General features: G+C 41.7%; 1 protein-coding gene across 6 annotated transcripts; it reads left to right on the forward strand.

Annotated features, from left to right (window-relative positions):
- Nucleotides 1-26,295, forward strand: btbd8 (BTB domain containing 8). 6 transcript variants are annotated; one of them, XM_046049829.1, is made up of 19 exons: nucleotides 1-249; nucleotides 1,114-1,276; nucleotides 3,144-3,323; nucleotides 4,400-4,518; nucleotides 4,907-5,021; nucleotides 7,460-7,549; nucleotides 8,307-8,387; nucleotides 8,473-8,569; nucleotides 9,401-9,489; nucleotides 10,454-10,556; nucleotides 11,032-11,214; nucleotides 12,779-12,946; nucleotides 15,595-15,724; nucleotides 16,616-16,677; nucleotides 17,972-18,515; nucleotides 19,210-19,297; nucleotides 20,910-21,031; nucleotides 21,114-23,027; nucleotides 25,378-26,295. In XM_046049829.1, exons 2-19 carry the CDS (start codon nucleotides 1,173-1,175, stop codon nucleotides 25,875-25,877), a joined length of 4,689 nt encoding a protein of 1,562 aa, XP_045905785.1. In that variant the 5' UTR covers nucleotides 1-249; nucleotides 1,114-1,172; the 3' UTR covers nucleotides 25,878-26,295. The 6 variants fall into 6 exon arrangements, with proteins under 6 accessions (XP_045905785.1, XP_045905786.1, XP_045905783.1 ...); XM_046049830.1 differs by having other exon boundaries at nucleotides 1,158-1,276; XM_046049827.1 differs by lacking the exon at nucleotides 1-249 and adding an exon at nucleotides 263-518.
- Nucleotides 26,296-26,610: the final 315 nt, after the last annotated feature.

Raw genomic sequence — 26,610 nt, forward strand, 5'->3', positions numbered from 1 at the left:
ATCACATCACCGTCCCATTATCGCCATACAAACCAAAAAGCGTTCGTTTTGAACGTTATTGTTGGTTTCGGGTTTCGAAGTTACGCGCAGCATCTGAATGCACCATTTGACGGCATGGCACCTCTCTCATTTGCACTGCGCAGGTGCCGTTGCTTCCGGACTGTGACGGCTTGTCCGCTCCTTCGCTTTTTTGCAAACCGTGTCCCAGTGTGTGGCGAACAGCGTGCAGCGGTGATGTCAACAACATCGGTCAGTGGGTCAGCCCATTAATTGTGCTTGTTATCGAACCTCATGCTAACAAACAATTATCGGCAGTAGTTAAGTTCCACCGGTCTGTTGTTATCACGAGGCATGCAGGCTTTAAGGTTCAACAAGCAAACTAACTACAAGCGGCAGCTGATGTTAGCTAGCGCTAGCATGCTAGCCGCGCGAAGAAAATGAGAGTAGTGTTATTTAACGTTAGCTTCCAGCACGGACAGTGTCCAGCAGAGAGAGTGCAAACACACGTGTCAGCTTCGGTATGTATGTGTGTGTGGCCGAGTTTGTATTTATTTTGGATGAGGGCTGCTTTTTGAAACTTATCTTTAAATGAATGGACACTGGTTTATAAACGTTTTTCTCCTGGAAGCTAAGGGAAGTACGTCTTTTGTTATGGAAGCTACTATTATTGTCTTAATAATACGGTAACTTAATTTTCATGGTCACATAACGTTAGCAGTAACTGAATTTATGTGGAGTTGCCATCTCTTTCCATTGTAATTTGATTTTCTTGAACTTGGTGAAACAGCGCCCCTCTGGGTTCCTGTGCTGGTAAACGTAAGTCGGTTTGTGTGGTGAAAGATGGCGTTGCGCTCCTGACTGCAGAGGAAATCATGTCAAGTCACTGAGGGGAGCCAGGCATCATATTAAAATGGCCTGTCCTCTTCCACATTTATGTAATAGTCATGGTTGCAATCTGCCATAAAACAAAAAAGATTTTTTTAACAATGTCTAAAAATGTATCAGGTGAAGTGATTGTAAAGTGGTATTGGCTGTAATGTTTGTCACAATTCTTACCATTTGCAATTTTTTTTAGATGACCTCTCACTTCGCTTCTATAAAATGTTCCCACAGCATGCCGCTGGGTGTTATCTAGCCCTCTGCCTTTTCTGTCTTAGAGAAGGTAATAAATCATGATCACCACTGAGTCTGCGAGGGAGTTCCAGGCCAAAGAGCGCAAATACAAGGAGCAGCTGAAGAAATGTTTATCATCTGCTTTGTCTGCAGATCTCAACGGGTAAGGCATGTGAATGTTCGCACTCAACTGCAAAGGCCTGGTTTAAATGTTAATAATTGGCAAATGTCGATAAGAGGTTTGTGTCTTCGAGTTTTTAAACTGTTGTCAAAGCAATACAGGGCTGTCAAATGGATAAACCTATAGATTCTGTGATCTTGTTGAAGTCAGGTGACCTTTTCCTGCTGCTTCTTAGGTACTCGAATGTCCGCCATCACAGTCAGTAACAGTGAACCAGTGGAAAGATCCTATTGATAGATCCAGTTTAATCAGTGTCATTGACATATATAAAACTGGTTTAACTGTGGTTTTACAAAAAAATCTCAACTCAGGGAACACTTTTAACTGTTGAAGCTTTTAAACTTTAAGCTTAATCGGCGGGACACTGCTGATTTTACTCATTAAGTTCCCTTTACTTGTCACAAAGGGCAGTACTCTGCATAGTACGGTTCTATAATGTCTCCTGTCGCTCTGATGGAGTTCCCCAAAGTTTGAAAAAATAACCCTGCTGATGTCATCAGGGTAATCCCAGTCTTAATTTAAGACATACAATTATTAAAAGAAAACTTGGATTAGAAAACTGGACATGTGGGCTTTGAAAAACTTGAGTATTTAGGAGGTGTAATCATTTATTTGGATTATGGGAATTGGAAGGTTCAGCGTTTTAAGAGTGCAATCCGTAGTAGGATCAATGTAGAAAAATCTGTCTCTTGTGATTCCACGTACAATACTAAATAAACTACGGCTTAAACCGCATCTCAAAGTCTTCCTCAGAGGAGAGTTTAATTGGTCGTCATGGAAACCGTTCTTGAATGCTATTACTTTTAATACTATTTTTATAATTCAAACCCCTGTCCAGAAAAACTGCAAGATCTGGTTGAAAGCTTCAGAGGTAAGCTGGTAATTGGACCTTGAGTTAAAAAAATATTAGTCTAACTACTCTTCAAGATTGGACTGTCATGCTCAGGTTAAAGAGAAGAACCCACGCTACCCAAACAAAATTTAAACTTAGATTTACTGAATGTTCTTACAACCCTACACACATTTATAGCCTTTCAGCTGCTAGCTTGGCCTGGCAGCAGAAACGTAAATGATTTCATTGTCAGCTGTGGCCTTTTTCAAGGTTTTTTATTTATTTATTTTTTTCCCCGCTTTGACAAGCATTTCAGTTGACTAACTGAGGGAAAAGGAGCTGAGGAAATGTTGTGCATTTAAAAGTTTAAAAGCACAAAATTCATCCTAGAATTTACAGAATTTTTACACTTGTGTTACATATGATAGTATTAAAGTAGCCACAGCTGGAGTTTGTCGCCAGGTAACAGAATCAGTGGATCTGGAATGTAAAACTTGTCAGTGGTTACAGTACATGGACGCTCACGAGGATTTGAGGAGTTCATTGGACCTTCATAGGCGGGGGTGTGCGTCTCCTTGTTGCACGAGTGGCTCATCAGTTTGGGCACTTTATTGGAGAGGGTTACAGTAATGGACATAGCAGAGTTTAAAGTCATACCGTTGGCCTTAAGCGTACTGATGTCTGGGTCACCCAGATCAGTCAGTGAGACAGGACAAGAGATAATGATGGTGAAGAAGAAATGGACTGCCTCAGAACTGTGCTTTGGTTATTCTGAAGTGGGTCATTAAACAGATCGTAGAGGCCTTTGTTTGTTGTCTGTTTTCTAGGTTGGCTTTTAAATGTACATTTAATATGAAACTTTTATGAAAACCACAGTTTATTTCGTTGGTTGTTTTCTAGTCAATGGTAGTTCATCCACACTGATGGCATGTATGAAATAAAAAAGAAAAAACCTTTAATCCGTTAGGAAAGGGGAATTGTGATCCTCTGATACAGTGTTGGAATATATTTCTCCAGGCTACTGCAGGAGGAGCTGGAGGCTGATGTTTGTCTGTGTGCCGGCTCGGGCTCGCTCCGAGCACACAGAGCCATACTGCTGGCCAGAGCTCCGCATGTCCTTCAGGGACAGACGCTCAAAGATCCTACCAGCATTCATCTGCCTGGCTATGAGCTGTCTGGGCTGAAAGACCTCCTCAGGTAGGCAGTTGGTTCAAGCGATTGCTAATTCAATCATTATTGCTGGTGATCAACTAATATGTGTTTTTCAGTGGCCGATGCCGAAATTTAAATAGCGGGGCGACCAATGGCTGCTTTAATAGCTCAACTCTACATCTGCTTTCTATTTAGGGATGTGAAGAGGAAACATTTATCCTTCTGTCTTAGCATTACAGTTTCACATACTCTCCATCAGAGGGCGCCATGTACACCATCTTTAATCTGCAGGATTTGCTGGCTTTATATGTTTGTGTCAGGGAGAATTCTAAATGCTGCAGGTATCAAGGCGTTAGTGTTGACCCACACAAATCTCAAACTGCATGTTTATAATCATCTGCTCTAAGTTTCTAGTGTAGCACTTTTTTTTCATCAAGGCCCTACAGTGTGGTCTCTTGCAGTGCAAGTCTTTGATCCATTGATTTGTATCTGTGTCTCATTAGCAATTTACAATTCAGACTAGAGGAAAGAGTGTTCTTGGATGGTTACACTACGATGGAGTCTGAAACTTATTTTACATAATGCAACATTGAGTTCATATAACCAGGAGAGACTGAGGTACATGTATCCTATTAAAATGGATTAATGTTGACTCTGTTCCCACACAGCATAACTGTTTTAGAGAGGTTGCTAGTTAAATACTGTACAGCCTGTGGTGGTGCAGAGAGAATTGAGCTTTAAGCAGCACTGTCACTTTACCAGTTGGTCTTAAATTCTCACCTATGGTCAGGACCTTAGTGTAGTGACCGAAAGTTTGAGGTTCAGAGGAAATTAATTAGTACGTATTTTATTTATTGTTGTTTATTATTTGTGTAACTTTTAAAGCAAAAAAAAAGCCAAACATTTGCTTTTACCAGCATCTTAATGTGATTATTTCTGCTTTTCTCTGTTTCATATGATTGTAAATTCAGTATCTTTGGGTTTTGGACTTTTGGTCGGACAAAACGAGCAATTTGAATCCATTTATGCTCTGGGAAGTTGAGGTTGGAAATGAGATTGTGATTTAAATAGGTGTGAAAGGCTAGTAGTTTTAATTAACCTTTAGAGTCTCTCCCCTGCAGGCGAGTGTACACAGCAGAGCAGAGCATGCGCTCGGCTGAAATAGTCCCAGACGTGGAGGGCTCGGTGCCAGAAAGTACTGTTCCCGACCCGGCAGACGTTCATAGTTCCACTGACTCAGGTAAACAGATCAACACGCTTTTCCATGGAGGGTTTATTTTAGGTTATGTGACCGTTCCATTGCGCGCCCCACCCCCCTTTTCACATCATGTTATCGCAGCCATAATCCATTTAAGAGCTAATCGCATTTCGATCCCTGTTGTGGTTACTGCCAATTGCAGCAGGGCCATGTTACAGATAATGCAAGATTTAGCACTTCTCACTATTTACAGTATTTTTAGTTCAGTGGTTTATTAGCGTCTTCTGCCTTTATTTATTTATTTTTTTTTTTGCACACACACATACCAGTGTTATGTGTCTCACACACATAAATGCACACTCACGGCCTTTCCTTTAATCACGCTCTCCCTCCTGCCCTTTCTTCATTATCTCTCTTAACTTCACTCCAGGTGCTGTTCTTGAGCCAGCCTCAGGCCTCGGAGCTGACTTGCTGGATCTGTACCAGCGGGGGGAGCAGTGTGACGTCACCATTCAAGTAGCGGAGCAGGTCTTCTCCTGTCACAGGTAGAGCTAATTCTGGTGGGCTCTCAGCCCCTTCATTCATACATCTGGAATCCAAAAGCGCAGTCTGTTACTTGTTCTCTTAAGGCGGCGTGCACGGTGAGAGCATGTTCACTTCAGTACATCACAGCCATATTTACCAGATGTGAAACACTACAGAGGTCGCACATCTGCTGTTGAGTCGTGCCATTGTTGAGCAGTGGTGAAAGGCCACTCAGTGATGCAGAGGTAGTAGCAGCAGCTGGTAACCATGGAGACAGGTTTCTCCCATCTCGGGCTCAGGGGAGCAGCCAGCCAGCGAGAGCTCGTCGGCAGCTCTGCGGCAGCGATCTGTAATACAGCACAGTGTTAGCTGCTGCAGTTCTCATCTAAGGCTAAACCAGGGCTTCATGACGCCCATACTTCCACCTCACTGTAAAATCAAATCTCACAAGATACATTATCACTTTTACCGGGGAGGCGTGGCCACAATGGCAGCAGAGTACTTAACATATAGTCACACAAAAAAATGCTAGACGTGCTTGTATGAACAGATTTAAAGACCATTTTAAAACGTCACATTAGTACAAGTATTTATAAGTAATCTAAAAGTACAAACACAATTCCAAGTTGTGTAGACCTGTACCGTTACAGATAGTTTACCTTTCTGCACAAGGGGAAAAACTTGTTCTAATTTAATTATGTTAGCAAATCAGCTAAAATAATAAACTTGATGAAAAACTAAAAATGTTTTCGTTATATTATCAACACCAGCTTGTACATTTACTAAACATTTGTGATTTATTAGTACCCTATACAGCTCAGTACATAGGAAAATACAGGTCGTCCAGGTGAACATACTCCATTATCCTCTAACGCCTGACAGGGAAACATGACCTACTGTATATTATATATATTAATATTCTTCTCTTGTTATTCTCTGTTGCATCCCTCTTTGCTTTAGCAAAACGTTTTTCATTATCTATAACTTCATGTGAAACTGTCTTTATTTCTGCGAGAGTACGGCGCTGCTTTGAAGACATGTCAATAGCAGCTGTATTAATATTTTAGAATTGACTGACTAATGTGACTATTGTCACTGCTAAATTGGTATGAGTAAAAAAAGAGATTTAGGATAAGAATATGAGAACACGATACACGTAAGGAGGTCACTATAACCCAAGACAGATGAAATGTGGACTGAACAAGGGTTTCTTGTTGCTGCAGATATCAGCATATCTGATAAAAAGAAAGTAGAAGAAATCTAGAAAAATATATAATGCTACACATCCAAAAATAATGAAACTAATACAAACAATAGTACAATAGAGTTGACCTTGGCAATAGATTTTATATTATATCAATATACTGATATAAGATGTTTTATTGTTTTATTTGGTTATCAATTTTTACCATATTTAGTTTTTTGACTCTGACAAGAGCTAAAGCAAATATTTCAGGTAGCTCTTTGTGCCTACAAATTATTTTGAAAATAATTCCTATATTTCTATAGCACTGAGGGTGATCACAATAATTAAATTCTTATTGATTTCAAGTTACTTGTCTTAAGATAAGAGTATTATAGTATATAGAGTAGTATAAGAGAATTCAAGAGTGAAAAAGAGAGAGGCACAACTAGGGCTGGGCGATATGGACAAAAATGTTATGACGATAAAAACATTTTATGCCATTCGATATCGATAATTATCAAATCAAAAAATTAAGCAAATCATTATTTCTTTCCAGTTTTAAAGGCTTTTTTTTTGCTCATGAGTGAAAATTGAAGAAACCAAATGGTTAATTGTGTGGTTTACAGTATATCTTCATAGAAAGGTTAAGCACTAATTTGTTAGCGATTCAAATGAATTAAATAAATACATTTATTGACGATATGCAATTAGCATTATTGTTTTAGTTTCCAGCCTTAGGTGAGGCGGGGCAGAGGGAAATGTCATTGCAAAGTTGCTACTAAAGAATTACTGCGACTGACTTCCATTACACTGATACTCTGACGTGTATTTAAAGATAAGGTTGGCATTATTACACAAATCATTTCCTAACAGCTGGGCACTGTTAATGTATGTTTAATAGTTTCTGCACAATAATATGTATAATACTTATTATGCTACTTGTTTTAATACTTGTTTTATAATTCATTGTTTGTTTTTGGTCTTTTCATGAGATTTAAATATCATCAGGCTTATCCTTTAATGGGGCTAATTAAGAACAGTAAACACCTCAGCAGCAGTTTTATTTCCATATCAGTGACAGTGCAATCTTGAGAGGCCAGGGAGAACAAAAACACTGTCTCCAGAGAGTACTGAACACACAATATAATTTTTTGTCCTCCTGCTTGTCACTTCAAAGCCATTTAAATACACACAAGCCCGCCACGAGACATGTGAAATATTAAAACAGTGGGTGGATCTGACATGCAACTGTCTGCTTTATTGGGTTTCTAGGGCAATCCTGTGTGCACGGTCTCTGTACTTCCGAGCCATGCTGAGCGGGAGTTGGATGGAGAGCTCCAGACAGTGCATCACTCTGCAAGGGTAAGACTGGTGCGTGAGCATCTTCTAGCAGCCGCTCACAGGGATCAATAACACCTCCACTACTGGCCTAACAATTCCACATTTCATTCCTGAACAATACAGCAGAATTACTGCATATGCTGCATTAATTATTCATGCCTTGCGACAGAGGGTGGCTCTCTACAGTATGGGGTTTCAGTCACAATGCCATGTTTTATCTCCACATACCCAAACATCCACCCACTGCCAGTGGTACCTCAAATGGCTCGCTCAGATTTCTACCTAGCAGGGTTGCAATGTTTCCTCTGCGAGGCACATAAATGTCTTCTCATCCACTGCCTGCTGAAGAGGCCCCCACTCCCTCACCACCACCCGCAGTCTCTTTTCAGAGCAGCAGAGGCAAATGAAGCCCGTTCTTTCCTCCAGGGAGAGACGTGTCACTCGCCTCAGCATTACTGATCTGAGGGTAACTGGGGAAGACACGGCTGTCAGAATGTAGAGCGGCTGCGTTGACGTGCGCGCGGGGGGAAACCTGTGAAGTGGCCCTCAGGCTTCAGTCACGTGGACCAAGTGCTGCATGATATATAGATGTTGTTTACAACATTCTCAGTTGTGTTCCCGTCCTTTACAGAAAGAATATGCGGTGTCGACAGACCAAATTCATCTACACTGTGTGCCTGGACTCATGTAGGGAATATTAGGCTGTGAATGGGGACAATTCTGTATTTTAACCTGAGGAATAGAGCTTGTTAACACTCCTTTTTTTTAACTGTTTCAGCTTAGGGCCAGATGAGATGGAGGTCCTGCTCCAGTTCATGTACGGGGCCATTGTGGATCTACCGTCTGGAGCTAGTGCCAGGTACTCTATGTGAACAGACTGTCCAAAATGAGAATACAGGCCTAGAAAACAAACTGAGCTGTATTTGGTGTCTCCTGTCCTACAGTCAGGTGGTGTTGGCAGCAGACATGTTGGGTTTGGAGGGGCTGAAAGACGTGGTGGAGATGGTTCTGACCCGAGAATACTGCCGCTTCTTCCCCAAGGTCCGCTATACAAAAGGAAATGTAGTGAATACCATAAGTGATGGATTATAATTACCTTACAGTAGTGCGTATGCAGCAGGTAGCATTTTAGATTTTTCAAATATGTTGAATTTAGGGCTGCACAAACATGATTGTTATTAAAAGTTTAAGATTAAAAGTTATTTTCAGTATTCACACATTCAGGATTGACTGTTGCCTGTACTCACAACTGAGTTTGTGAAGCAAGAACAGGTAAATCCCAGTCTTCTTGAAATTAGGGATACATTATTTGAGCCAATACTAACCTTATTAAGTAGATCGGGTATATTATATATATAGTCGACATTAAATACTTTTTTTTTGTCAGTGTTACAGTCACGGCTGGCCACAGAATCAGGCTTTAGCACCACAGAAATCCCTGTGCTCAAGTTACTTTACATAAAAGTGATTCCAATGAGTTCCACGTAGTGAGGTGTACAGATTATGATTATAGTTTTTGAATTTATCATTTTGCATTTGTAGTTAAGGTATATCTGACCACCTCATTGTCCCTTGTAATCCATAACAGTGATTTAGCTGTATGTGGAGCATCACAACTGAAAACACTAAGAACAAATCCCATTTTAATTCCTTTGGCTTTGCAGTTATTGATTTTGTATGGTGCAATGCACAGTGTCAATAATAATGTTGTTTCAGTTCTTTTCATTCCCACTTTACCATGTGCTAGCTACTTGGCAGACCATTTTTCATTCCAGCTTCTGTACATCTCAGATTCCTGAGAATGTCACTTTCTAAATTTGCTGTATGAATATAAATGCCCGTTGTTCTCTTTTTTTCCTCGTGTTTTTGCAGACGATTGATGGGGTTCAGAGAACAGTTCTCGAGTGTCTGTCCCTCACACACGCCTTAGGCCTTCAACACCTCCACATGCTGTGTAAGAGGTGAGTGTCGGCACGCAACACTAATTAAACATGTCGCTTTTCAATAAATGTGTTTACAGTTTGGAAATTTCAAATATATGTATATAAACATTTGGAACATTTTAATGAATACTCCTAAAATACCTGCTTTTGTCAGTTGACCTTTAAAAAGTACACGTGTAATTCGACGAAACAGCTTGTCGCCGTTGTTGCCACTGCGAGTTACATCTGCATCTTGTTGCTAGGTAACCAGCACGTGGGTTCATACTGTGTTAAGTAGGATAAGGTTAGTTGTATAATGCAATTTGCTTTAATGTGATTTCAACCACCACTCTGTTGAGTAAAATGTAATCTATATTTGCTATCCATTAAATCAATGACTCTATGCTGGGAAAATGAAACGATTTGTTGTTTTTTACTTAAAGTAGAAATGAAGGTGTCACTCCTCAAGGTTAAGGCATTTCTAAAGATTATTAGTTAGTAAAAGACACTTTATAAATGCTGGTAGATTGCATTGCATAGAGAAGCCTGCTTGTGCAATTACACGCTGTCATGTCACTGTGCTGCACAGCTTTTAACACTTTCCTTTCTTGCGCACAAACTGCAGGGCAAGAAGTGTGTAATTGCAGGTTAGGCGAATAGGATGTGTTGAGCGAGGCTGTGAGCTGGTCCTGATTTGAAGTGGCCTTGCCATGTTGTCTCTGCTGAGTCTGATGAGTCACGCGAGTATGAAAACTGCGCTGCACTGTGCAGCAGTGCGTTATGGACTTTCTCATCCTCACTTGTTCTGTTGTTCCCTCAAGCAAAGCTCTGGCGTCCACTGCTTACAGCCTCAGGCCCTGAGACTCCTCAGGTTTACACTGCTGAAACATAGCAAAGGCCTCCATGAGTTGGTCTGACTCACAAATTGCCCAGAACCTGAACTATTCTGTTAAGAGGACCCAAAAGCCAGTATCTACAGATACTCTATGGTGTGTACTTTCAGGTGGGTTGCTGATCATTTTGTGAAGACCTGGTGCGAGAGGAACTTTTCCCTCTTGTCCCCTGATCTCCACAGAGCCTGTCTAACGGCTGTAACTGAAACCATGGTGAGTTCCTCCCTCCCAGCGTCAACAGCCGTGCTTCATGTAATTACACACACATCATGAACCCATGCTCCAGTATTTTTCCACAGGAAGGATATTCAAACGTGATTTAATTAAAGATGACCTTTTATTAAATTATCAGTTATTAAAGACAGACTAATTTAGAAATATGATGTTGATGTAGACAGATGGGGAACGATCCAGCCTTGTAATTGAATATTGAATTTTGAGTCTGTCTTTCATCACCAGGAAGGAGATGGTGTGCATTCTGTGAGTAAATGTGCTATTGTTTACTCTTGGCAACTATTAAGATTCAGAGCTGGCCAAGAACCATTACACAACTCAGGGACTCCCTCCACTGATCAATAGGTCCCGGGCAGGAATAAAAGACTGCTTTTATATAGGATTGTGTTCATTCAACTTTATTTTGTGTTCTCACCTAGAGAGAGTTTCTGTAGCTGATAGCTGTTTCCTTCAGACTGTGCAGAACGCAGTAACCATGCTCTGTGGCACTGAGCAGTTAATTGGCAGTCTCCCAGAAGTCAAATGGGCCCAACAGGTGAGGAGTCTCGCCACAGAGCTACAGGAGGAAAGCCTACGCGTCATTGTCCAGCATCTCCCCAAAGTCATCCGCACTCAGGCCTTCCAGGACCTTCGCAGGGTAAGGCGGCGACGTAGCCATGCTAATGCACTCTCCTTTACTGTAATCAGGGCTTGACATTAACACCCGCCAACACGCCAAATGCGGGTGGATTTCATCCTTGGTGGGTACCCCAGTCACTCCCACTAGCCACTTTGGCGTGTTGAAAAATTGTAGTGTTTCAAAAGGCATCTGAAATGGCAAATGAATTGCAATTTTACACTATGACACTACAACTCCCATGAGTACTACCTGCACATAGTGTTTGCTCATTGGTCCATTTGTGAAGCCTATCTTGACCGACAACACTGTAAACAAGTTGATGCTGTGGAGCTTACATTCGCGGATTGGCTGTCGGACCGAGGGCTGTTTTCGCTTGCCTTTAATTATCACCTTAACCGGCGGCAGCCTTAACAAGCTTTTTTAATAGCAGGAGAATCCACACAACATGCACGGCTCACTCTCTCCTGCAGTGCCTCTGCGCCAGGGTGCGCGCGCTAAATATGACATCCAGACTTTTGTCAAACGAGAAAATAAAGAATGAATCTGTCACAGGGCAGCCACAGTCCCTCAGACCTGTAAACAGTCAGCCTCCCGCCTGCTTTCAACCTGATTGTACCATCTCTGTCATCACACGCAACTGGTCGCATGCGCACACAGAGATCAACACATTGTTCAGTCAGTGCGTGATTATGGAGATAAAATGCCCAGGAGATCGAGAGAAAGAGAAAAGGCAGAGCTGAGAGAGAAAAAGCAGGAGGAAAGTTTTTTAAAATTACAGATATCTTTATGAATAAGGGACATGGTGTAACTACTAGAAGGGCCGCCCTTATGTCACATCATATCAGATCAATAATACCTTTCCAAAGTTAATTAGATTTTTTAATTAAAGTAATCATGGCATGTAGGAAAGCAGGAGATGCGTTAGTATGGGAATAATCTGTGTAACCTTTTCAGGTGGACGTATCTCCAGTTACTCAGAGCGACCAGAGCTTCATGACGATAAACATAAATACAGTCAGAGTGCTGAGGAAATTAAGATGCAAAACAAACAATCCAAAGTGCCCAAAACTGATATAGGCCTACATAAAGTTTTAACCCTGTTGCCTTGATTGTGGATTTTTTTTCTTAGACAAAATAATATTTTCTTTGCTCTTTGTTTCTAATGCAGATACTTTTTTCCTACTCTGTATTACAGTATTTACTGCTTTTAAAAATAGTGTTTCTGATGATTTTTAAAAAAAAATCAATCTTTTACATCCATGCAGCACTTTTATTATATACAATAAGAAGCTACTCTTTTATGTGTTTATCTTAATAGACTACATGTTTTCAAAGAAACATTTTAGCACTCCAATTTAAGCATGCCATTGTCAACTTTAATCATATAAAATATAATTTTCCAACAACCAACAACAAAAATGTGGCTAGTAAAAATACTGCATGGCTAGTAACTTTGGAAAACCACTAGCCACATTGGCTAGTGAGCAAAAAAGTTAATGTCAAGCCCTGACTGTAATGACCCTGGGAAAAATTCAGCATAGGTTTCTGTGGTTTTCTCAGTGTTTGTTACATGGCATTACAGAGGGAAGAGTTTACCCGAGAGCCCATGTTGTTGAAGAAGCTGTGTTTAGCCATCAGAGAAGGTGTGACTGTGGACAACTGCTGTGATCTTTTCACTGCTGTGTACCATATGTGTGGAGATGACATGGACGAAGACTTCCTGGAGCAGGGAGGACAAAAACAAGAGGAGGTGAAATGCAGCACATTCTCTATTCTGAACTCTTTTGTTTTTGTCGTACTGTGACCATTAGGCTGCGTTCATACCTAATCTGTATAGTAGGGCTGGGCAAGTTAACGTGTTGTTAACGCATTAATTAATTAACGCCGCCAATTATTTTATCTCACGTTAATGCAGTTTTTATTATTATTACTATTATTTTGAAAGTCTCACTGGCTCCTCAGGTGAACAGAAAAGGAGAAAAGCGCTCTGTGAGTAACAGCAGGCGCTCTATGGATAGTAACCATGGCGAAGGATTCTGTGCGCTACACAGCTGTAGCCTATTTAACTTAAAAGTATGGGCTACAAAACTTTACCTGATAGGCCTACATCTAGTTTTGCGGGGATGCTCTGCCATGCGAATTCCCTCCTGTTGATGTCCTATTTAGTAAACCGTAATAGATTCTGGAAACTCACAAACGGCGATGATCAGTCTCTCTTCCAATGATGTGCTGTGCGTTGCGTACAAAAAGTTCAAGACAATCCAACTTCGGCAGCGGGCTTGCGCATGAGGCGAGCACAACCGCGACTGTTTAACGGCAATGCGTCCGATTGTCGCCATGCCTTGTGCTCGACCGATTCACCTCACTCTAACAGGGACTTGCTACTGAACATAGACTGTTAATGCTGCTCCCTGATAAAAGAAAAATGTTTCTGCTGATACCTGTTTGGTTTAATATTTGATTTGATAACATTAATGTTCAAGTTGAGATTTACAAGAAATATGTTATTGCTACTGTGTAAAGGGAATACTGCTGGTAAAAGCACCTTATTTGTTTAAAGTGTTTGCAAAAACCACATGTTAATGCACTTTTGTGAATATAGCAGTACATTCAAATTAAAAGTGTGCAATACACTACTTTAGAATTCTTATTCTTTTTATCCAATTTTGCACAAAATCATGTGACTTAATAGTGATTCAAATTTTTAATCGTGGCCCAGCACTATTATATAGTGATGTTTTTAACCGTTCCAATAAAACCTGCGGACCAAACAACAGCAAGACCCACCTGGAAAAAGTGTTTTTTGGTCTGCTTCTAAACAAACTCTGGTGCACTTCGACAACGTCTTTAATCAGTCAACAAATCAGTGTCTACGTAGCTTTATCCCAAACTTTCAACTGCTTCTCCTGGTCTTCCTCAAGTTTTGACCAGCTAACTCCAACTATCTAACGTCTGCTGGGGTTTGGAAGTTGGATCAAGAGTGGTGAGAACTATTTAACTCCATCTGCAGAGGAAGACTGAGTTGCAGTTGAAACCTCTGGAAGAATATCGGAAGTGGAGTTATGATTAGATTTCTGAGCAATGCCTCTAGCTGTATATTTATCTGAGTTTTGTTATCTCTTTATAACCACTAGAGAGGAGAAATAACGCTTCCTAATGCAGTGTAACTGCTTTCAGTCACAGGAATCAACATTTGGAATTAAGCTAATGAATAAATTACCTCAGCTTGAACCCTAAACACACTGGTATTACAAGGCAACAATGATTTTTTGATTGGACCAAATGAACCAAACTATAGGTGTGAACACAGCGTTACTTTCTGTGAGAAATGTGTGCTCTCTGTCAATTTGTCTCTCTACTTGAACTAGAGTTAACTGCAATAATGGGCTTTACTGTATTCTGGATGCAGGATAACATTAGAAGTTAGAGAAGGAGAAATTCCATATTTACTTGGCTTTTGGGACCTTGGGGTAAATATGTGTTTAGGGTTGGTCTGAATGGTTCTGCATGAGTTGTCCAACACTGCTTTGCAACCCTGCTCCTAAGCAAGATGTGATATGGGTCTGACTCTGCTTGGCTTTGGTATGAAAGGTTGGAAAAGGATTTCTTTAATGACTAAGTCGCAGGTTTAATCGAGCTTTGACCTGTAGCAGTGATGGTTATTCAGAACTAGAAATGTTAGCCTTTGATTAATTAATACCAGAATACGTCACTTTTCCAACATCCAACTCCGTTTTTCACTTTGGATGTCCATTTATTGATGAAAAGTCACTGTATTGTGATTATGAATTGATGCATCAACAGGTATTGAAATGTTACGGTATTGTAGTTAAGTATAACATTTAAATTGTAAGCTATATTGGTAAATCTAATCGGTCAATAGTCTAGTTAAGAGATTACAGACTAACAAAATCTATTGTGTGAGCGGGCAGGTTAAGCTTGTGAGATGACTTCCAGGGGAAAGTGACCTGGCTGCACAAGTTAAAGCGCATAACCCCTGTAAATACAGTACAGTATGACAGAATGGATTAGGCTGAGGCAGAGTGACGTGTGCCAGTGGCCTTCACTAATCTGGCTGTGTGTCTGTTGGCGAGGGGTGTGTGGTATTGTACAGCGAAGAAGGTAGAGATAGCTCCTCCCTTCCTTCCAGCCCTGTTTTTATAATCAGGCGTTGAAACAAGAGTATGGGCATCAGCCGCTGACATCACTGATTTCGCTCAAGGGAGCTCAAGTGGATTCAACAGCAGGGACAGAGGGGGAGGGAGGGACAGAGAAAGGGAGGGAGGGGGTATTTGTTGCCATGGCGAAAGGTTCTTCAAGCAGCTGCTGATTCGCTCTTGCTGTAGCGCACCCCTTTCCATTCTTCTCCTCTCCCTCTCTCCTCTGTGTTACCGCCAGCCATTCAGGCAGGAGATTTGTACACTACGCGGTCGCCTGTGGACCTTCCTGCTTCAGACCTTTTACGCAGTCCGCCACACGCAGGGATGGGAGACCCTGTCTTGCAAACACAGAGAGAGGATACTGGCAGGTAAGGAAGGATATCCTTGCTATGAGCTGTATAGTCACACACAGGATATTCATGGTGCAGTGTGTGTGGATGTATGTGGGGGTTTTTTTCCCTCCCTAACCCAGCCTAGCACTGAAGCAGTGGCGCTGCATCGTTAGAGATGAACGGAAGCCCTTGGAGCATATGCTGTTGACTGATTTAACACTTAATAGCTTCTTTCTACAGTTTCCTGGCCACTACGAACCCATTTTATGTTCTAATACATGTTTGCTTCATGTGAGCTCCCTTTTTAACTGTCTTGGGCAGTTGGAGTGTACATGTAACATGGTAAATGCACCAGACGTGCCATGCTTGGTTTAATGGGTGGGAACGAAAGGCTGGACTCCTGTCTTTGTTGGTCTGCACATCATTAGAAGCTTCCACAAATACAAATAATATGTTGTTTCCTCACTGCTGAGCTAGTAATGTGTTGAAATGCACCGCATGAATAATTTATTTGGCTGGCATCAGTGTGTGCCTGTTACTGGTACATCTCTCGCCAGTGTAATCGGATCACATGCAAACATACTTGTATATTAGTGAATAGAGTAAATTTCACCTCATTTGCTTTTAAGTGAATGATCAGTTTTTAGGTTTTGAAATTGCCTTTCATATGAAGTATAGAAATGCTCATGCTTTGTTTGGAATGGTCCTTGCCAGACATGGCTGACTGATCAATCCGTTGATTTAATGTTTGTTTCCTAATGGTCAGTGGGTTAGCAGAAGGTGTAGAAATGCAAATGGCTCCTCTAGTTCATATAATTAAGGACCTGGGCAGTGTCTTGCAGCCTGTTTTATCTGTTATGTTTGGATTTGAACTGTTGCAAAATACTAACTGGCTAACTGATGCCTTCTTCTGATGTGTTTTGACAGATGCTATTGATAAAGGGGACAATCGAAGGCTTGGTAAAAAGCCTGTATTCACTAGCTCACAGGTAATGTCATCCAACGATGCATTAACATTTGTTCTTCTATTTGAAGTTGCATTTTTGTTTCAGATAAAGAAACCATTGAAGTTTTATCAGAACTCAGACAATGACATAGCCGATGATGTGAACTCATGATGCTGTTTAACTCAGAGAAATCCATGTATATTTGTGTAATCCCTGACAGTGATTACAGTCTGTAACCATCAGATGCCATATGACATAAATGCCCCACCCACACAGCAAAGAGATGCAGTATGAGGAATGCACTCAGTTCAAGTGCAGATCTCCACTAGGCTTTGTATCACCAAATGATGTATGAATACCACGCCAATGTCTTAAGTCACGGCATGTCATTTTATGCGTGAATGTCAGGGAGAAAAAAACATCATGTGACTCAGTATAAAGAGCAACAAAGTCTGCGTAGGGATGAGGTCGGGTGGATGGATGGGTCAAACATGTGACTTTCACCCAGGAGGCCGCTGTTGGTGTCCTGAAGACAAAAGTCAATGTTGACTTACTTTACCTTGCATACGTAACTAAACTGTTGTAACTTACGTACTTACCTACCAGCTGGTTAAGAGGAGTGAGGAGTCTGCAGTCAATGGCAGTGTAAAACAGCAGTCAAAAATTATGAATCACCTCAAACGTGAGGGGTTCCTTGAGCATACAGGCATAAATGTGCAGAAAACATATTTGGAAAATGGGTCCAGCAGCATACAAGATCAGCTGCAGACAGACACACACAACCAAACGCAGCAGGGCCTCTCTCAACAGGTGTATAGCTAAGATTAGCCTGATGAGGTGATCCAGACGGGGATTGCCAAGATGTTAGGCGTGAGTGGTTAAGAGCAGGGGAGCACTTGGGAAGTGGTTTGAAGGAACTTTGCCGGTCTTTAGGCTTTTTGTGCTGACTCCCTGAACCTGCGAGATGACATTCAGACACTAAAAGGCAATTATGAGTTAGTTTGTTCAGTTGATTTGAAGTTCATGTAATGACACATAAAGCAGAAGAAGAAATAAGCGCCATTTCTTCTTCCCATTAAATCTGCTGAAAGCCCTGAAAGTAATAAATCAGCTGTTAGACAGACGTCAAGAAAAAACAGAACAGGATATACAGTAGAAGGATTTTAGTTTAGCAGAGACTATAGAGATCTATAGAATATAGAGATGCTGGTAGACTGCATCTTTTCTAGTTTTATTATTATTCAGTTTTATGACTGTGCTCTGGTCATTAGCTGATTAATCCATTCTTACATTTACATTACATGACTAACGGTGGTGGTTATTTGTTTTCCTTCAGTCAAGGGCTGTAAAATGCCCTTCATCCGCACCTAAGAGTCCTCCTGTGCACAGGACCCATAGGGTGTCTGAAAACACAACTTCGTCCTCCCGTAGTGCTGCATCAGCCATGAAGTCTGATGGACTGGGGACAGCTAACAAACCAGGAGACGGTAACACATCCAAGGCAAAGAATGTGAGGAAACCCGGAGACCGGAGTGTAGCTGCAAAAGCAAAGACCGCATCAGCTGGCACACCCGTTGTGAATGGCACAGGAGCTGCAGGGGCCAGGCGGGATGTAGCCAGCGCCAATGGCCCCAGAAGTTCTCATGGGGCTAAAGAGCAAGAAAAGAAGCCAAACCCAGGTGCGCGGCCTAAAACATCTCCCCCGAGCTGCACCTCTACAAGCCAGACGGTGGTAACGAAGGCTCAGAAGAGCTCAGCAGGAAAGGCTGACAGCACTGCTGGCACCACCCAAGCTCAGCCCAGCGCTTCCTCCACATCAGGCAGTGCCTCACCAGAGAATGGTGCCAGCAGCCCTCGCAATGACACCCACTCCATCCCAGGTTTACACTCTTTATTGACTTCTTTACATTTCATCACTGTGACCGACATCAATCACAATGTAGGTCATCACTGTAGCCAAGCTGAAGTGTCGACAAGTCAGCTCCAGGCCTAACACTGGAGCTGAAAAATGAAAGGGCCTGCGGACTAATTAGTATGATGAATGTTGTGCTACGGCCAAGGGGGATTTTTGGAAGACAAGGGTAGTGTCATGAATGTTGATTTATCAGGAAACGGAGCACACGAGGCTGTCCTCAGCAGACTCCTCGTTTCAGTGTACAAACTCACAGCAGAGGTCAAAGCCCTATACAGCTGTCACATGAGGGGGGGTCAGGGGGTGGGGGTGTGACTGATCACTTTAAGCTTTCGTGGTGAGTATGGTTTTTGATATTAGTGTAACGGCTAAAGTGGGCCTCAGCTGTCTGTCCTGCTGGTACAAGCGCAGCATGTGTCCGTGTACCACGCCCTGAAAGTGACATGCTAAATGTCTTTGATGTGAGCTCTCGCACTAAAATCACATTACCCTATCCAACATTTATCCCTGCTACCATGAAGATTAGCTGGTTTATTTTTGAGTAAATCGAGGGTCATATAGAACTTGTGTCTAGTCTTGGATGATTGTTCACAAAACTCTCTGCCCTGATAAACTTGTGTTTAAAACAGCTGTGTGCATGTGGTTAATTTTCTGTGTTATAGGTGCAAAGCCCAAACACCAGGCTAAGGCGGCAAACAGATCCCCACTGATGAAACCTCCTCAGAAATCAGATACAACAAAGACCAGCAGGTGAGCTCTAGTCCTAGCATCATGCTGCTATCAGTGTGCTTTCTCATCGCTTCTTGTGTATTCTCTGAAATGCTTGGTGTAACATTTTAAAGGCTCTAATAGATGTCTCCCCTTGGACATTTCCTTTGGGTGGATACATCTTAAGTGCAATTCTACAGCTCAGTGTGTATTAAAATGTAACTCAAGTGAAGTTTTAGTAGATTCTCTTTAAAGGTGCACTGCAGAGGAGGAGCAGTTCACTGATTCAACAATCCAGCAAGCATTTTGGTTGTTAATAATTTCCTGTACACAAGCTGACATTAATGGAAGAGCATTACACAGCTAAATAAACAATAAATATATATAAATGTCCCATCAGAGATTTTTGCATACTACTCAAGACTCTGGATTCCACAAATAATATAAGTCACTGGCCTGACTACCTGTCCTGTTAGCCCCAGGTACCAAAGGGCAGTGGAAACGGCAACAAAAATGACCAAATGTGTCCTATAAGTACAAAAACGACTGAGTAATAACAGTTACCTATACTGAAATAGCAATAAAAAAAATCTATTAAAACATGATCAGACCAAGATGCATCATGAGCTCAGTTCCAATATATCCAACCCCATTAGCTTCAAGCATTCAGGGCTAAGGAAATAAATCACACATACCTTAGACTGCATGTTTCAGTAATGTAAATGTAGGGCAATAAGATGAGTTTAGCAGCACAGTATCACCTGGTTGTTTTTTTTAGGCCACATGTGACTGTCAGGAGGATAAAAGCAGCTGTGTGTTTTCTGACGAGTCTCTCTTCTGTGTCCTTCAAAGAAGTTAAAAATACCCGTTTTACAATCTGCATCATCCAAACTCCATCTGTCCTGGGAGCACATTATTATTTAATATTCACCCTTGAAAGCAACTGTGTAAATTGCCAAATATAAGCCAATAAACAGCTTATGGCCATAAAAAAAAATGTATTTGTTGCATCTTTGGGTTGGCTTCAAGAAGCAGATGGTACAGGTAACAGGTCATATAAGTAGTATCCACATTTTATTTTTCAGGATTTGTGCTCCAGCCTGCTGATTTCGCTATATAATTCAATTTTTAAAAATGAAGGTGGGAGAGCAGCTAACCTAAATTTAGGTGATATAATAAATAATTTGTAAGTTATGTATTTTAAACATTAATAATAAATATACTAATTACTAGTGTAATATTATCGACTATCAGGACAATCTTAGGTACAAACTCACTCTTAAGATGTCAGATAATGAAAATCCATCAATATTGGGCACACAGTAGATTTTAAACTGTAAAATTGTGCTCTCTTTTATCTTTATCACAAAGTTAGATTTGAAACAAACAGGGAAGAACACCCTGAAGGACACATGGGAAATTCTTGGCATTGATAATCAGCTCATGGCTCAGAGGCTTGACCTTGACTAAATGGAAGAACAAACTTTGCTGCCCTCCGCTGGTGTTAACTATGAATTCATGATATACTTTCCCTGCAGCTCCTTCTCCTTTTAATATTTCTGAATGATGATGTGAGCCAGTTTTTGTTTGTTTTTATTACTTGTTATTGTGGTAAAACGTTTTATTGTTTTGTTTTCTGTTTCACCAATCACAGTCCTACCAATAAGTCAAGTGTGAGAGAAAGTAGCAAAGTCAAGACTACAGCAGAGAAAGCATCTACTGGAGTGACAACAGCAAGAGCAGACACCAAGGGAAGAGGCACACCGGAGCACCATGGTGAGATGTTCAAAGTCTGATGGATTCATCTGTCATTATACTGCAGCAATGTGCTAATGTTCTGTTCTGTCTTTTCATTTAGTCTCCAAGCATGGATCCTCCATGAAAAAGCCAGCCTCCCCCAAGAAAGAAGACAGTAAGGATGGGTTGAAATCCCCAGCACCAGATAAAGCAGCCAACGAAGCACCTAAAAAGAAGACCACAAAACCTGTTTCAGCAACTGGAGCTTCAACTAAATCCAGCGCTAAACCAGCAAAAGCCTCTTCAGCCACCTCCAAGCAATCTTCGGTAGTAGCTGCCAAGTCTGGACCAAAGCCAAAATGTACTACTGAATTATCTATGGAGAAAGCTTCTCCAAAATCTGGAGGAACTTCCAAAACCTCAGCTGCTGCTGCCTCCAAGAAATCAGGAACTAAAGGAAAAGAGGCAGTGAATGGGAAAAATGTTGACTGTAAAACGGAACCTGCTCCAAGTGAAAACAGCGCTGATATTGCAGTGCATAAGGATAGTACAGGAGTAGCATTCTCTGACCAGCACACAGCACACAGCACACAGCCAACAAGCCAGGGCGGAGGGGATTCACTTAGTTTTCAACTAAAGTCAAGCCCTAAGCAGAGTCGGAAGACTGAGCAGCCTGAAAACACTGATAGTGCAGGTGATGAGACCAGTGTTAAACCAGCAGTTAACACCATCTCCCATGTCAAATCTGCCAATCCAGGCGCTTGTAAACAGTCTCCAAGCGGTGTCATCCCCGCTCACGTCACCGGAGGGGAAGTTCAGGACGCCAGGCCCCTGAATTCTCAGAGAGACACTGAACGCCCCATAGACAACGCCTGGAGTGTGGGAAGCACTGACACTCCCTTAGAGGACTCCTGGAGCGGCACTCACCATCAGGTCAGCCCTGAGTCTGAGACTGGCAGCACACACACCACTTCCTCTGACGACATCAAGCCCCGCTCAGAGGACTACGACGCCGGAGGCTCGCAAGATGACGACTGCTCCAACGAAAGAGGTGTTTCCAAGTGTGGCACCATGCGCTGCCATGACTTCTTGGGCCGCAGTAGTAGTGACACAAGCACCCCAGAGGAGTTGAAGATGTACGAAGGTGGTGCGGGGTTGAGAGTGGAGGTACGGCTGCGGGGGCGAGAAGCGGAGACCACCAGCGAGGAGGAGGGAGGAAGACAGCGTCCTCGCTCCTGGTTGCAAAGAGATGAGGTTCCTGTAGAGGAGGAGCACTCGGAGGTTGAGACCACTGTGACTGTAAAAGGCGTCCCTGACCACCAGCTCTTCTCCTCTGAGGACGAAGAAGACGAAGAGGCGACGGAAGACGAGAGGTCTGAAGTTGAGGTGATTCCCGGTGAGGCTCCGCTGCCGCCTACTGAACCCTCGCCACATTACCAGGGGATCGTCAACCTAGCTTTTGACGATGACGGTGTGGACCAGGAGAATGACCAGCCTGACTACCAGTCGACCTCTAACTTCCGTCGGTCAGTGTTACTATCTGTCGATGAGTGTGAGGAGTTGGGCTCAGAAGAGGGCGGGGTCCAAACACCACCTCAACTGCCGGATGATGCGGTGACTCCCTGTGATGTTTTCGAGTCTGACTCTACAGCTCCTCGTTCCAGTTGTGCCCCTTCAAGTGACCAACAGAACCACCAGCCGTGCCGTCTTGAAAATGCAGGTATGAAGCACAAAAAACAGAATGAGGAAGAGGAAGAAAATGGCTCCATATTCCTTACAGAGATCGAGGACCCCGTGCAGGAGGAGAGTAACCACGCCGATGGAATGAAGAGAAGTGGTCCTCTCCTGGACTCTGACACTAAAGATCTCCCTCCCCAGGAGCGCCCATGCCACCTGGATCTGCGGCACACTGAACAATACAATGGAGGCCCGCGCAAAAATCACATCAATCCCTCGGAAGCTGATTTACATCTAGACTTAAATGAACCTCAGCTGACAGGGGACTCTCCTGTACATGCTGCACAATCTCCAGCAGGTAATGTATGATCTATGGACCCTTCCTAGACCCCAAATCTGAACCCATCTCTTATCCCTAAACTCCATAAGTGAAAGTATAGTCTATCCCTGCAAGATTCATTCTCCTCCGCTCTGATTCCTAGACCTTACCTACATCCCAGTTATACCTATCCCACTTTCAGAAAAAGGATATCATTGAGCATACTAGTTCAGTAACTAGTCTTAAGTACAAGTTCAAATTCAAATGAAGTCAGTCATCATATTTTCAAAGCTAAAAGCTTCCTCTCATTTCAACCCATTGATTGTGAAGCTGGTGTAACTTTGAATTTGCAACATCAATATCCTTTTAAAGATGGAGATTGGTCTCATCATAACAATTAACCCAAACTGTACATTTTAAACAACTGATCTACCTTTACTCAGAGGCATTTAGGCCTTGGTAAGTCAGTTTACACACAAAAAAGGGGTAAAGCAGTGTACTCCTCATTAAGACTGATCGTACAATTGTATTTGTTAAAAAGAATCTGCCTTGTGACAAGGCCTGTGAAATAGTTATACCAATGCACTTTTATGTACATACAAATAAGAATTTCTGATTATTTTTGTCATTTATTTTATGCAGTGGAACAGTCTTTGGCCTTTTAAGCCATAGATAATTTGACATAGGTGCTGTACACATCATTTTAACATCATTAATAGCCAAATAAATTGTGGTTTGTTGGTATAATTACTATTACCGTCACACCCTTGTTAAGATAAGTTTATATCATGTCACCAATAGTGATATTGATTCTTCACATTTAGACTACATATCCCATAAACCCATTGCTTCTTGTCTAAAACATGTTGCTACAGTATTTATTGTAAAGGATAAATATGTTTGGTTTTTCATTCATTACAGCATTATCATTTTGAGAAACACAAACGCGTGGCTCCATGAGCTTTTCTTCTTTTGTTCCATAAAGCACAAACAATCCTGGATGTTGTTGGACACGTCAATTGCAGACATTCTTGCCTGGCCTCCCAATGATGGTCTTTTTTACAGTAATTATACTAACATCTCAGAATGGTGTTAAAATGTTATATGTAGCACCTTTAAAATTTGTGTTCAGGTAAATTACAAGCAATGATTTGTTTTTTTTTTTTATTTCTGTAGTGTGGCTACCTGGCATTAAGATCCGATAGAAACTGTTTCTACAAAATAGATGACCCAAAACTGCCACTGCTTCTCAGAAAAGTGTGTTATACTGGGAAACGTTTGCCTTGCATCTCCTTGCTGTTTATCTTTATTTCTGTTCTAGAATGTACCTGAGTTTGTTTGTTTTTTCTGTTTTGTTTTTGCACTGCTCACATGCATGCTACTATTAAAATTAATTTGTCATCCCCCCTATACCATCCATCCATCATGTCTGTATGTTTTATTTTTTTCTCCCTTATATACATTACCTTTTGTCATACCCAGTAGACTTGTGTCTAGATACATAGGTGTCCACTTTTTTAAGAAAACTGTATTTTGTTGTCTATAAGCTTTCGTTCAGTAGGTTTGTGTAGTGTCAGTAGACTCTGTAAAGTATGTGATGTGTCTAGAGCAGCTGTTATGGTTCTGCCATGTCTCTCTTTTTTCACTATCCTATTCAGAAAAAGAAATCCTACTGCACCATTACTGAGTCTGTCCCATTGCAAACATGTAAATTATTCCTTTTCTTTTTTTTTTTTTGTTTTTTTTTTTTTCCAGTATCAAACAGTCATCAGTCACTTCATCCTTTGCCTTTTTGAAATTGTTAGAAAACACAAAGAATGTCAAAAGAAACTTGGTGGAGTGCCGTCGTTTGTGCTACTAAGTCAAACCTTGTTGCTTGCGTTTTAGGTTTTTGTGACAGTATTTAAGTCTGTTTGTTAGGTCTGCCTGGTCAAAGACCTGCACGTAAATCTCCAAACATATCACTGTTACTCACTGACAAATGCAAAGTTCACTGGTGCTGGCAATGCATGGCTTACTTTGTTTGAACAGGTGGATAAAGAGATGCATTCAGAAAAACATTCCCCTGTGCATTACCTTTAAAGCAACTGTTTACCCTTGACATCCATATCTGAAGTGATCGGTGAATTTCAAACTAATGAATTTAAAATCGGTAATGGTATTGGCATTTAACTGACCATATTGTGACCATTAATGAAACCGCTTCACCACCGTGCTGTCTTCACCCATCTTCACTATGGAATATCTTTTAAAGGACACAGCTGCATTAAGGGTAAACTTTCAGTAATAACTGTTTCATTGTAGTAGGCAGTGGCTAGTCTCTTAATTTAAAAGAACTGTGGAGGAATGAATCAGTTTGTCATTTTGCAGTATTGTCAATTGTTTTTAGGGGACAATGGTTGTGACAGATTGGATCAAAGCTGCAAACATGACCGCCGGTCATCCAAAGCCCTCTCTCCCATTTACGAGATGGATGTTGGAGAAGCCTTTGAGCGCCGCTCGGACAAGGACAGGAATGTTAAACGGAAGGCGGAAGAAGAGAAGCAAAGAGGAGACGATAACAAAAGCAGTGAGTTTGCAGAGCGGGACTGGAGCCTGCTCAGGCAGCTCCTCTCGGACCACGAGTCCAATCTGGGCGTCATAAACCCTGTGCCTGAGGAGCTCAACCTGGCCCAGTACCTTATCAAGCAGACACTGTCCCTTTCACGTGACTGCCTGGACTCACAGGCCTTCCTGTCCCCTGAGAAGGAGACCTTCAAACGCTGGGCGGAGCTCATTTCGCCCATGGAGGACTCCTCCACCAGCATCACAGTGACCAGCTTCTCCCCAGAAGATGCTGCGTCTCCACAGGGAGAGTGGACCATTGTCGAACTGGAAACCCATCACTGACTGCACAGAGGAAGAGCCTGCCGGACAGTTGACGCCATCTCTATGAACTTTGAACGTCTTCACATCAGCTTTGTCTTAGTTTATTATAATTTATCATTATTCTGTCCCCTCTCCTTTTGACATGTCTTTTCTGGAATCTGCAGGACTCAGCAGCTTATTTGCATTCCTCATTATGCCCTCTGGACTGTTTCTTAACACGTGGGCTGTTGTGCATGCTGATATTTTTGTATGTTTGTTCAATTGATGTTGCTTCGATGCTCTAGAAAAGAATAGAGTAAGGAAAAAAAACATTTCCTTTTCATGGCAGTCTTCTGATGGTAAGGCTGACTGAAGTTTCTTAAAGAAAAATAATATTGGCCTATTGGCTTGCATTTAATGTCAAACTGAAAATAAAGTTTTGTGTTTCTGGGAAAAGAAATTTAAGCATTCCTCACTGTCAAGAGTAAGAGGGATTATTTTTTTGGAGGAAATGGACATAGTACACTTATTTAGGTTCAAATTTATGCTTTTTTCTGTAGTTTTGTGAATTTTACCTCTTGGCACACAAACTACACTTTACTTAGACTGTTTGAGGTGTCATAGCAGGAAAGGCATAGGTGTAGAAAAAAAAAAAAAGAGAGAAACCCACAAAAAAAGACATTAACATTCGCTCACTGATTTTGCTTGCTGAGACATGCCTTGAGCCTTCATTAAGGATTTCATTAGCTCGTTGCTAAAATACCACAGCGGCCTC

Source organism: Micropterus dolomieu, linkage group LG05, assembly GCF_021292245.1.
Source record: "Micropterus dolomieu isolate WLL.071019.BEF.003 ecotype Adirondacks linkage group LG05, ASM2129224v1, whole genome shotgun sequence".
Taxonomy (NCBI): domain Eukaryota; kingdom Metazoa; phylum Chordata; class Actinopteri; order Centrarchiformes; family Centrarchidae; genus Micropterus; species Micropterus dolomieu.